Here is a 14,135-nt window from a genome sequence, read left to right on the forward strand (position 1 = left end):
CACTAAGCACATAAACAAAACAATAAATTACAACCAAATTACACCATACCAATAAAATTAACACCCCAACAATTCAATCAATAATTAAGCACACACATAACAATCATCATATCAATAATTCACGAAATATAAATAAAATAAAACAATTAATCTAAGCACTCAATAAAATAAATTAATTAAAAATTAAAATAAACGCAATTAATTCAAATTAAACCAAATATATCATTTAAAAATAAAATAAAAGTAATTAATTCCAATTAATAAATCCTTTAAAATATCGGGGTATTACATTATGTTTGTCTGCTTTCTACTCGTAATGTTGCATTTGCTAAACTTTTTGCTCAAATCATCAAATTACAGGCACACTTTCCTGATTACCAAATTAAGACAATCCGTCTTAATAATGCCGCTGAATTTTCTTCTCAAGTTTTTGATGATTATTGCATGTCAGTTGGAATTAATGTTGAACACCCTGTTGCACACACTCATACTCAAAATGGTATGGCTGAATCTTATATTAAAAGGCTTTAGTTAATTGGTCGTCATTTGCTTATGCGAACAAAATTACCTGTTTCTGCCTGGGGTCATGCCATATTGCATGTTGCATCATTAGTTCGTATACGACCAATTGCTTATCATAAGTACTCACCATTGCAACTTGTTTTTGGTCAACAACCAAATATCTCCCACATACGAGTTTTTTGTTGTGTTGTATATGTTCCAATTGCACTACCCCAACGCACTAAAATGGGTCCTCAACGTAGACTTGGAATTTATGTTGGTTTTTATTCTCCATCTATTATTAGATATCTTGAACCCCTGACAGATGATGTCTTTAAAGCACGATTTGTTGACTGTCATTTTGATGAGACTGTTTTCCCACCATTAAGGGGAGAAAGGCACAGCAGCAACGTGATCTTACTTGGAATGCCCTAGAATTGTCTCATTTTGATCCTCGTACAAACCAATGTGAACGACAAGTTCAAAGGATCATTCATTTGCAAAATGTTGCAAATCAATTACCTGATGCATTTACTGATACAAAGAAAGTGATAAAATCACATATACCAGCTGCAAATGTGCCAGCACGAATTACTTTCCCTGAGGGACCTTCTGTCAATAATGCAGCAAATGCATCTAAAACACGCCTGAAGCGTGGTAGACCAGTTGGTGCAAAAGATACCGCTCCTTGTAAGAGGAAATTACAAAAAAAAGCTGGCACTCCTGAAGAAGCCACAAAAGGAGTAACAGATATTATTGATCAATCTGAAACAATAGCCTTTGATAAGGCAGAGGCTCTTGATGAGTCTCAGGAACCTAAACATGATGAAATAATAAATATTGATGAGGCAAAGGCAACAGATGATGATGTGGCCCTTTATAAGGCACATGCCCTTGATGAGACCCTTGATAAGGCATATGCTCTTGATGAGGCAAAGGTACCTGAAAATGATGAGATCTCATTAAATTATGAAATGAGATGAAATAGAAATGAAATTGTTGTCGATAACATATTCCCATATCTTGTTACTCTTGATATTGATAATGAAGATCTGGAACCTCAAAACGTCGAAAAATGTCAACGAATAAATGATTGGTCAAAATGGAAAAAAGCAATAAAAGCAGAGCTAAATTCATTAGCTAAATGTGAAGTATTTTGACCAGTAGTCTAAACACCTGAGGGTGCTAATCCTGCTAGGTACAAATGGGTGTTTGTACGAAAACGTAATGAGAAAAATGAAATTGTGAGATACAAAGCTCGACTAGTAGTTCAAGATTTCTCACAGAGACCTAGTATTGATTACGATGAAACATACTCTCCTGTGATTGATGCACCTACTTTTAGATTCATAATACATTTGGCGGTCACAGAAAGATTGCATATGCATCTAATAGACGTGGTTACAGCATATTTATATGGATCACTAGATAGTGATATTTATATGAAAATTCCAGATGGATGTAAAATGCCTGAAACAAAACCACATAATATCTACTTGATAAAATTATAAAGATCCTTGTATGGATTGAAGCAATCTGGACGAATGTGGTATAATCGCCTTAGCGATTACTTACTCAAAGAATGGTATGTGAACAGTTATATTTGTCCATGCATTTTTATTAACAAATCAGAATCTGGTTTTGTTATTGTTGCAGTATATGTTGATGATCTGAATCTTGTGGGAACATTAGACGAGATCGAAAAGACAGCCACTTACTTAAAGAAATAATTCGAAATGAAAGATCTCAGAAAGACAAAATTCTGCCTTGGGTTGCAGGTTGAACATTTTTCGAGCGGTATTCTCATCCATCAATCAACATATACAGAAAAGATTCTGAAACGTTTTCAAATGAATAAAGCATATCCATTGAGCTCTCCAATGGTTGTCCGATCACTTGACGTCAAGAAAGATCATTTTCGTCTTCGAGAGGATGATGAAGAACTCCTTGGTCTTGAAGTACCCTATCTTAGTGCGATTGGTGCTCTTTTGTATCTTGCAAATTGCACAAGACCTGACATATTTTTTTCAGTCAATTTATTAGCAAGGTACAGTTCTGCACCAACTCGCAGACATTAGAATGAAATCAAACACATATTGCGATATCTTCGTGGTACAACTGATATGGGATTATTTTATTCAAAAGTATTAAATTCTTAATTAATTGGATATGCAGATGCCGACTATCTCTCTGACCCACATAAAGCTTATTCACAAACAGGATATGTGTTTGCCTGTGGCGACACAGCTATATCATGGCAATCTATGAAACAGACAATGATTGCCACGTCTTCAAATCATTATGAGATACTCGCAATCCATGAGGCAAGTAGGGAATGTTTTTGGTTGAGATCAATGATCCAACATATTCGAATAACATGTGGTCTCTTATCAATAAAAGAAAGCCCAACAGTATTATATGAAGATAATGCGGCATGCATTGCACAGATGAAGGAAGGATATATTAAAAGTGACAGGACCAAGCACATCTCACCAAAATTCTTTTATGCACATGAACTCCAGAAAATGGGTGATATTAATATTCATAAGATACGTTCATGTGAAAATCTAGCAAATCTATTAACTAAAACCCTTCCAACTATAATATTCAAGAAGCTGGTGCATAACATTGGAATGCGTCAACTAAAGGATCTTCAGGGTTGATCTAATGAGGATGAGCAATTGATCGAAGAGGTATTGGCATACTATACTCTTTTTCCTTCGTCCAGGTTTTGTCCCACTGGGTTTTTCTGGCAAGGTTTTAATGAGGCAGTCTTTTATCTATGCAATACCATTTTTAAGATACATAAGAATATTGTACTATTTTTCCTTCGTTAGGGTTTTGTCCCACTGGGTTTTCCTTAGCAATGTTTTAACGAGGCATATTCTTAGTGTAGTTTTGTGGACCCCAAGGAAGAGTGTTATATATATATATATATGCACACTTGTGCGGGGTCCACGAATTCATTAAGTCATCCATGTAATCATAAGTTTTGAGGCTTGCAAAGAAATATGGCTTTGGAGGCTTATAAGAGAAGATACCAAAATGGCGTACATGGGAATCTACACTGTGAGCCTATATAAGGCATTGAATGTCTATTATCTTCAGATATCAAAATTGAAGCTTTCATTCTCTCTGTCTCTATTTCGTTCTCTCTCTCTCGATTTCTCTGTGTACAAGTTTTTTTTATTTCTATAATAACTATTATTCTATATATATATATACACACACACATATATTTATTACAATTTTTGTTTATTTCTTAAAGTCTAATACTTTAAATTAACTCAATCAATATTAGGATTGTAAAACAAGTTGTTCATAAATAGTTTGATCTTGTCTCGTTAAAAAATCACTCAAATTAATCTAAGCAAGCGAATCGAAATACAAGTTGATTTTTTAGCTCGTTTAACAAGCAGGCTGAGTACAAATAATCCATGAGTTGGCTTGTTAGGCTGGTAGCATTTTCGTAAATAGGTGTTCATGGTTCGTGTATATTGGGTTGTCAACTACAAGGTTTCTAATCTTGGAAGAGAATGCCAAATTCAAATCAATTTACATTTTTTTTTTCCTTCAACCAATTTACATATTGAATTGTTGTGTTTATCATAGTTTTTCTATTAGGGTTAGTTTGGTTAGCGTCAACTAGCTGGAAAGGAAAAGAAACGGGAAAATTTCAAATTATTTGGGCTATGTTTGGAGGAGATTCCCCATTCCAAAATTCCTTCCATTTGAAGGCATTTGAAGAATGCATTTCAATGGAATGAATTTAAAAGGAAAAAACTATTTGGGGATGCACTTTTTGAAATTCCATTAATAATTAACCGTGTTTTAACTACACAATTTTATCCTTCACAACTTTGAAAAATTAAAGAAAACGATGAGAGCACTTGTGTGCATTAATTCACTGAGACAGATCCGAGAGAGAAAAATATGTGAAAAGAAAGACTAGGATTCCAAACGTAGATCTTGAGAACTAAAAACTTAAGGTTAACTTTAAAATTAGAAAAAGAATGATGTTTGAACCTATCAAAAACTCATTAAAGAATTAATTAAATAGGTAAAAGATTATAGTATTGGATACTTTTATTTTCACAACAAAGAGAAACAACAATCTCATTAGCAACAATTGTCATTGTTGAGAATTAAAAACTCAATTCTAATTGTATGCAGACATGAGATATAACGGGATGTGATAGTATTCTACTTTCAATAGGACTAGTTAATCCCAAATTCCCAACACTCCTGTTTCAAGAAATTTCTTCAAAAGTCCAACAATAATACATTAATTTATACACAAGAGAAACTTGCCATCCAATGATAGGCAAATCGTCTATGATGGTATTTTTCTACAATTTTTCTAGCACTGAATTTTTAAAAAGAACAAGGAGAGAGAATGGTGCACATAAGGATAAGATGCTACATTGAGAAAAATTGGAGACTGAGATTTTGGACAGTAGAGGTAGAGGACGAGAGGCCTGTAATTAATACCACATTTAAGGCTAACAGGGACAACATAAAATAAGTAATATGGTCAAATTTATAAAAAAATTATTAATTACTTAAAACATGATTTTGCTCCTGAAAGACCATATGAAAAACAAGTTTTTGTAACTTCGGTCAAACTGGCTTTTAGACCACTGCACTTGTTCTGCAAGCCCGTTTAAGAAATTTGCCAAACACAAATTTTTTTGGGAATGACTTTTTGGGCTCGGAAGCCCGTTTTGGAGCCCCACGAAGCCACACCAAACACGGCCTTGGTAGTTTGGTTAGTGTGAAAGGAAAAATTTTCAGGAAAGTAATATTCCTGCAATTGGTTAATTTTCCTTAAAATGTTTCCTCTATAAAACACGCGAAAAATTAGTTTCGCGTGAAAGTTGTATCATAATGTGTTCGTTTCCAATTATACCCTCGGTAGTTATTTCTCTTCCTTCTTTTTAGACTCACAAAAGGAGTGACTTCTTTTTGATAAATTAGGACTTCTACTTATATTACAACTTTATAACTCTTTAAATTATGACTCCTAATTAAGTTATAATTTTCTGACTTTTTAAATTAGGACTATATATATATATATATATATGTACGCACATATATTTTTATTCACAAAACAATTATTTATATTTTTTATTATCCTTGTTGTATGATGTATTTCACTTAGTATTGAATTCATGAGAGTAATTTTGGTATATAAATCATTTTATTTTCACTTTCTTGTTAACCAAACTAATGAAACAACATTTTCCCACAAATTTTTTACAAAAAAATCATGCTAACCAAATGCATGATAGAAACATAATTTTCTTTTCTTGTACTTCACTTTATTTTCCTTTCACTTCCCATCATCAATTTCCGACTAACCAAACGAACCCTTATAGTAAAACTAAACTCCAAGAGGGTATAGCCTAAGGTTTTTGCCTAAGAGTTTTAATTCCGTTAGGTCATCCGCAACAACTTCTCTAAAATTTTAGTCACATCAGTTTTTTTAAAAGCCACGTTAGTTTTTTCAAGAGCCACGTAGACACGTAAACAACTTCACCTCTCCAAAATTTGGCTCTGTAGCCTCTCCAATTTTCATTCTCTACAAATAATAAATTTTTTTTATTGGCTATATCTAAAAGGGTTTTTTTATTTTTTTGGCTAATATAAGTCCTTAGGCACTACTTGGGTCACCCAAACGGTACCTAAGGACTATATTATTTACTTATTGATTTTTTTTTTTTATTTAAAAAAAGGGCAAAAAAATGTGAAAAACTAATTTTGGGGGTTTAGGGACCAGCCAAACAAGCCCTTAAAGGCTCCCTATAGTTTTGAAAAAATGGTTGTCCTTTTTTTTTAAAAAAAAAAAATTTTGAGGCTGATTTTTTTACAAAAAAATAGCAATCACGGGCCAGATCACCAAGCCGACGAGTAGGCTTGCGAGAGCCTGTGGGCCCGCTAGCGTTAAGCGAGCACGCTTAGACCTATTTAGGCTATTTGCTCGCCAAATAGGGCTTTAAAGAGCCCATTGAGGATGGCCTTAGAGACTTTAGGAGACTCCCAGAGAAATTTTTCAATAAAAATATAAAGTTTGTGTTTGTGTGTATACTAGGTATATTTTTATTTCAAGACAAAAAGTGTTAGAAGTTAAATTAGTAGATATAGATGCCTTAATTGCGCGCTCTCTCTCTCTCTCTCTCTCTCTACACACACACACACCCTCATATAATAAATATTATCTACTGTTTTTTGTTTTTTTATCAGAATATTATCTAAGGTCTAAAATGGAATTAAATGGGGCAGGATAGAATATTTATATAGTCAAGAGTCTCAAGACACAATGAATTATTATTATTAATTAATTAAATTTTTTTTGACAGAAAGACACAGTTAAACGTACCGGACAAGATTGATGTCCAAAAATGAAAAACCCAAAAATGGGCCAGTCCGAGTTGGCCCAAAACTCTCACATTAGGCCCACTCAATGGCTCCAACCTGCCGAGCGAGGGCTGTAAAACCCTAGGAAAGAGGAAACACGACAGAAGCCTTGCGCATTTTTTCCTTTGCTAGGGCTTTACATCTTCACGTAGTATCCAAGTAGAGACAGAGAGAGAGAGGCGCTACTTCGTCCTTGTTTCACAAAGATGCCGAAGTCCAAGCGTAACAAAGCAGGTGGGTCTTCTTCCAATCCTACCTCTTCTTCTATCATTGTATTCTGTTTGGTTGCTGAGAAAGTTGAAACGAAAATTATTTCGAGGTAGTATCTCTTCACGGGGTTCCAGTTATCGCAGCAACCAAAAGGGTACCTTAAAGTTTTCAAAAAGAGGCCGTCTTTGAAAATTTATTTCCTTTTTTTGTTTGTTTGTTTGATTGTTTAGTGATTTTGGTTGGCGTTTGAATTGCAGTTACATTGTCAAAGACAAAGAAGAAAGGAAGGGATCATAAAGAATCCATTGTGAATTCGATAAGAGAGGCTGTGGAAAAGTACTCTTCAGTTTATGTTTTCTCTTTCGAAAACATGAGAAATCTGAAATTTAAGCAGTTCAGAGAGCAGCTTAAATCGTCTAGCAGGTAACGGAGTAATTCATCTCATGTCTTTAATTGTTCAGAAACAAAAAAAGAACTAAAATTTTATCTTCTTTATGTTGATTGTTTTTTTGTTTGTCAAAAAAGTTAAAAATGTCCAAGCCTGAGCTGTTACATTAAGTTTATTTGAAGGGGGTTTATGTATTTTGTAATCTCTAAGCAATGAATGTCAACAAAAATTAAGCTCTCTCTACTTTTTGACCTTCTTATATCAGCAACCGAATGGACGCCTAGGCTTGATTTGTTTTATCGAAAATCATGTCAAGAATTTACTGGAAAAGAGTTTTTAGTAATGGTTCTTTTACGGAACTTTTAGTTTATATTGCGTATTCCAGGGAAGCATTTTATGTCAAAGCAAGGATAGTGTAAACTGTAAAGTGCATTAATTTTTGATAACTCAGAGAAGAGTGGTGCTATATATACCGAGCCGAAGAGCCAAATTCAAGGGCCAATCACCTCGGTGTGTGAATCATTATTCGTCAGAGAAAAGACTGGTTTGCATTCAACATAATCAAAGTATGTTGATTTATCTATATGGTTTGCTATCGTACATATGGATAATGGATCCATTGAGCGTCAAATTTAAGTTCATTACGGGACTTTTTGTTCATTTATGGGACATTTGGATGTCAATGAGTCCATCCTATTCTGCGTAGGATTTAAAATGTGCCAATCTTCATTTCAATATGTCCACTAGCGTTTCACAATTAGTTGTTTCAAAGTAGGTGATTAAGGAACTTTCTGAATCAACACATATCGATTTTACACACCGACTTGTTCTCAACTTTTGTTCTAAATTTATACTTTTAAAACTATAAGCTCGTTTAATTTCATTCAGACTTACAAAGTCTCTCCCAATAGGAAATTGCAAAGTTTCCAACATGAATTTTGAAGACACTTCCAGTTGCTGTTTTGAATCATAACTGCTATTGTATAATGATGAATGTATCAGAAGTGAATATATTTTTTTTATTGTGTGCAGATTTTTCCTTGGGTCAAACAAAGTCATGCAGGTTTCTCTAGGTCGGTCTATTGCTGATGAGATCAGACCGGGTCTTCACAAAATTTCTAAGGTAGGCCATAAGCATGCTATTGACTTTTCCTAGTAACTTTACTGTTTTTCTTATTCATTGGTCTACTTTTACTCGTCCAGCTTTTGCGTGGAGATTCTGGCATTTGTTTCACTAATTTACCTAAAGAAGAGGTCCAAAGGTAACATATCTGTGATCACTTGAATACTATTCCCTATTGTTTCTGGGACAACAAGGGAAAAGGGAATGTGGAATTGAAGTCCTACAATGCATTTGTAAATTTGGATTTGATATTGGATATAATTTTTTGAAAGCTGGTGGTATACAATATAAATACCATGTTAGCAACGTTGAACTGTTATTTCAAATCCATGGGTCTGGAAGTTTAAACTCTTTCCAAGGATCTTCCAAACTCCAAAGATGCATTATAAATGTCTTCTCAAATTTGTATTTGGATTTTGAGGACCTTATACACATTATTCATGTCCATGATTAAAATGCTTGCTTACCAATACTTTGTTTTTTATTTTTGGTTCACTTCTTATCTTTAGTTCTCTCAGCAACTAAGCAGGAGCGTTAGTTAGATAATCAAGGATAATCTAGGGACACACCTTGATATTCTTAATGTGCCTTTTTCAAAATTAGGCATCCCATGAAATAAATTTTCTAAGACACTTTCAGTGCTGCTGCATTCTGATATTCAATTGTAGCTAGTTCAAATGGTAAAAACTAAGAGGTGATGTTTTAATAGAGCTGTTGGCAAAAGTCATCAGGTGCTGTTAAAGACTTTGTTATTTATCCCTTTTAAAATGTAACTATGCCAACTTCTGTTTTGTAATGCCTCTTTGAAGAATGTTTTCTCGCTGTTGTCCTTTCCCTCTTTCAAATAAGAAAGTATATCTAAATGAGAAGTTCACCCCCCAAGGCTTTGCTCTTCATCTTTTTCTTTTAAGTTATCCTTTTCACTTTCATTTTTTTTCCATATTCGTTATTGTTGGTTTTAAATATCTTGTTGCAGGTTGTTTAGTCAATATGAAGAATATGACTTTGCAAGGACCGGGAGTGTTGCAACTGAAAAGGTTCGACATAAACTGTTTCATAATCAGTGTCTTGGACATTTGGATGTGTTCCATGTAATGGCTCGAATTTGTTATGCATAGCATTAGATGGTAGGAATCATGACTAGGTCTGGGTTTGTTAAATAATGTGGGGGCCTATTTGCCCAACCATGTTAGATAAATTTTTAAAATTGCTTCAGATGAAACTCCTACAGTTTTGGTAGTCTGGCTAATTGTTTATTGATCATTTCTGATGTATAGAATTTACGGTCAAATGCCGTCTAAATTTAAGTAGGGCCTTTTTTTTTTGGTTGGAATCTAGATTCATCCTGTTGTTCATCAGGTTGTTGTGACGGCTTTTTGTTGGTGCCTGTCCTTTTTGCTGGTGACAGTAATCAAAGCATAGCTCCTGTCTTGTAGAAGAAAAATTCAATACTTAACAAGGAATTCAATTACATGCTTATTCTGATCATCCAAGTCTTACAGGTAGAGCTCAAGGAAGGTCCTCTGGAGCAATTCACGCATGAGATGGAGCCGTTCTTGCGCAAGCAAGGGATGCCTGTTAGGTTGAACAGAGGTTTGTTGCCTTTTTCACTCTTTAACCTTTTTTTTCTTCCCCAGCATTTGTAATTGACTTTGTTCGTGGTGAACAGGTGTGGTGGAGCTTGTTTCAGACTTCGTTGTCTGTGAGGAGGGGGCACCACTGTCTCCTGAGTCATCTCGCATACTGGTTTGTTCTAAACTTCCAATCTTACGATTTGACTGGTACACTATATTACATGAACTTCAGTACATGTTCGGTGTATATGGAAATTATTATCCTTGGATTTGTATATCCCCAAACCTGGCACGGCGAGATATCTATATTATTTGTTCTGTTATTTTTTTTTTTTAGTGTACATATAAAACAGATTGTTCAATAAATTAAAATAAGCTACTTGCGTCTAACCATACCCAGATCCCGCAGTGATGGGGGCCTCTTGCGGTAGCCCATAAAATAGAGTGTTCATTATTGGGTGCTTCAACTGTTTTAAAGAAACAATGTAATAAAAGGAACATTTTCTGTACAATTATGGATTAAGCTTGAATAACCTGACAGGCTTGTTGGGTGTCCTACAAATCATGCATGTGGTTTCATATGCTTGGCATGGTATATATTCATATACAAAACTCAATGAACATAGCTAGCACGCAACTAATAGGTTCCTCTTATTGGGTCAATTCAGCCAAATTTCCTTACCATTTAATATCTCAAGAGAAATTGAATAAGGGCTGACTTTTTCAATGCAGCGTCTGCTCGGTATGAAGATGGCCACCTTTCGACTTCACTTAATATGCAGATGGAGTCCTGAAGATTTTGAAGTTTATAAGGAAGGGCTGGACTTTTCAGATATCGAGTCTTCATAGTATGCTTTTGAGGAGGTTCCATGCTGGTTACTGCTTGCTTTATAAAAAGTAATACAACAGTGGTTGCGTATGGAATTTTCCCAGCTCTTCTGGGTTGTTGAAGTCATGTGTTACCTGTTTCTATTTTTCAGCCTTTGTTTGAAAGCTGTTGTACTAAAAGAGTGCATGTTTTCCGGCTCCACTTTCTTTAAGATGGAGATTTTGCGTCAACAGATTTGTGTAATAGAATTTCTAAAAGTTTTTGAAGAGTTATTTTGCTGCTTATTATTATTATTATTTTGGCTATCCTGGACGCCATGTTGTAATTCTCTTTTGATCATTAGCAACAAGGTTGAAAAAGTAACTGTTTTAAGTTCTTTTGTTCTTGGCGGAAGTTCATGTGTGGAAAATTTAAATGATATGCATCCCATTTCAATTATGCTCGGAGATAATTATTTTTGACCTCTGTTTAGGGATGTAGATTATTTTGACTTATTCAATCTTTTCTTCCTGTAACATGAACAATTGGCTATCTAATTACTTGCAACTTTGGCTGTTCTCTCTCAAAACCGTGCCATTTTTTTACAAAAATCTACACTATTTCTAAAAAAATAGTCAGTTAAGCTTTGTGGTATGGCCATAAAGATTAGGACAAGAAATTCCTGATATTGGAACGAGGGAAATTGACATTAGATGTGTCCGTGTTTTTATTTATTTATTTATTTAATTTTTTTTTTCACATATTTATTTTTATTTTATTTTTGTCTTCGGGTCATGTGGGCCCAAGACCAGGTCAAGTGCTCGGGAATAGTTTTCGATACTTCTTTTGTTCTATTGGAGCATGTTGCATCTTCATGACATTGTGGGGCTTATTTTACACTTGAATGCGATTCTGTTTTTATTTGGGACATTTGTGACATTATCTTTTGATATATTTTTATTTGAGCTTTTGTGCGAATATCTTTTGAGATTTTTTAATTTGGGGGTTTTTGTGCGATTATCTTTTGAGATATTTTTTTAAAATTTTTTTTGTACAATTATCTTTTGAGATATTTTCATATAGGGGGCTTTTGTACAATTTGTGAAAGTTGTGCGACATGTGAGAGGACGAATTAGTGACAATCGGAGTGGAACTGAGCGTGTGTGTGTGTGTGTGAGAGAGAGAGAGAGGTAGTGCTAGGGTAGGTATTGAGATATTATATCACAATTATCATATACCATTTTTTCTCCTAATCTTCATCTTCCTCTCTTTCACCAAGACTTTCACCATTGTTGCTCTAAACCAAAACTTCATTTCCTTCACCTTCCATTGACCTTCTCGACTAGCCATAGAAGGGAGAGAGCTGGGGGACACTAAGGCCAACAAAACAAAACCGTTTTGTTTTGGATTTGGAGCTACTTCTTCATTTGGATTCTAGGATTTGCTTTCTCTAGTGAGGTAGGGGGTGTAGTATGACTTTAACCTAGTCTTTTCCTCGTGTTTTGAGGTGTAATGTGTGTTATGCATGTATAGTGTGAGTTGTGAGTATTTTTTATGTATAATTATTGATAACCTAGTTCTTAAATGATGATAGTAAGCATGTTGTTGATTTGCTCTACGTTTTAGATGCTCACGTGATGTATATACATGATACTTGAGGAAATCATTATATACTTATATATGGATTCATGCGTTGACTTATGTGAGGTTAGTGTCTAACTTATATGATTTTTGTTCTTATATTGTTGGTAGTGCAAGCTTTATTTTGAATACATGTATATACTATTAACTGGTCACTTGTTATGGTTTATATTGATGGAATCCTTCAATTATGATATTTGTGCTAAACATGATCTTAGAATATCATGTTTGATGTCATTTGTATTGAAATAAATGCCATGATAGTATTCGGGACTATAAGACGTGTCGCTTGAGTAGTGAAGGTTATGTGCGCTTGTGAAGTGTTTTGATTGATTATAATGTATATGATACGTTGTGGGATTGATTGATGATTTTTGGGAGATATTTGGGACCTTTTGATATTTTGAGAATGCAAGGGTTCGGCGCTCGCGGTGAGCTCGGGCTTCCCTATTTATAGTGGTCACTTTGTTAGTTCATTGCGAACTAGTAGCCCAAAAATAACTATTTTTCTGGTGCATACAGTATGTATGATCGGGGGTGTGGGTGTGTCCAAGTTATCCCTATTATTGATTTCGGATCTAATTTTTCAAGTTGACATCCGTGTGTAGTTGTAACTTGGTGCGTTTCAGTTTCATTATATTTTCTTGTATTGGTATATTCTTGAATGGAATTATCATATATAATTCAATTCCTAGTTCTAAGATGATCCTTTAGAATTACCCTTGAATTAGATGTCATGAGGAATGTCCTATACTTGTATAGCATATGCTGCATTTGCGAGACCAATGAAACCTAGTTTAGTTCTATAATGCATTCCCTATGGAGTAATTTAAATTACTCACACCCGTTGATTTAACATTTTTCAGGTAAAGATATTTTCTACATTGATGCAACTCCATTATAGTTTGGACGTGCTTTGTTTTCCATTTTGGACTCTTTTCAGATAGTGTTTACATGCAATGTGTTAAACATGTTTTGATGTAGTACTTTTGGACATGATGTACTTATGGATCTTATGTATTTTTTAGAGGGAAAATGGCTAGGGAACTCATCTTCTTCTTTTGGAGTTCCCAAATGATTTTCGCTTCTTATTTCGTTTTGTAGTACTTGTACGACAAATGATGTAATGAGGCCAATGAGCCATTTATCTTCAATGTATGTTTCGTCCGTAAATTGCACCCTTGTATGAGTATTTACACGTACACAATTGATATACGATGTTTAGGACGGGTTTCGAACGTGCTTAGAACCTTGTATGGGTACCAAGGAGGTTTTCCGGGATCTTATGGATCATTATTTAGGGTTTGTTGCATTTTTTTGAGTTTTGAGCTCTAGCACTAACCTCATTGCTTGAGTATTACCCTCAATGCTCCACATTTTCTTCTAGTGCTCGAGCATTTTCTTCAAGAGCTCGAGCTTTCCATTTTTCGAGAATTTCATTACCATAACTTCTTTGTGCTCGAGCACTACATT

General features: G+C 34.5%; 1 protein-coding gene across 1 annotated transcript; it reads left to right on the plus strand.

The window, feature by feature from the left end:
* The first annotated feature begins 6,996 nt into the window (after positions 1-6,996).
* Positions 6,997-11,417, plus strand: LOC132294333 (uncharacterized). The gene is made up of 8 exons (XM_059792150.1): positions 6,997-7,152; positions 7,386-7,551; positions 8,549-8,639; positions 8,720-8,778; positions 9,616-9,676; positions 10,142-10,232; positions 10,309-10,385; positions 10,946-11,417. The coding sequence occupies exons 1-8, from the start codon at positions 7,125-7,127 to the stop codon at positions 11,060-11,062; spliced, it is 690 nt and encodes a 229-aa protein (XP_059648133.1). The 5' UTR covers positions 6,997-7,124; the 3' UTR covers positions 11,063-11,417.
* Positions 11,418-14,135: the final 2,718 nt, after the last annotated feature.

Source organism: Cornus florida, unplaced genomic scaffold (assembly GCF_030987335.1).
Source record: "Cornus florida cultivar Cherokee Brave unplaced genomic scaffold, ASM3098733v1 CherokeeBrave_3.0.0_Hap2_Chr02, whole genome shotgun sequence".
NCBI classification, from domain to species: domain Eukaryota; kingdom Viridiplantae; phylum Streptophyta; class Magnoliopsida; order Cornales; family Cornaceae; genus Cornus; species Cornus florida.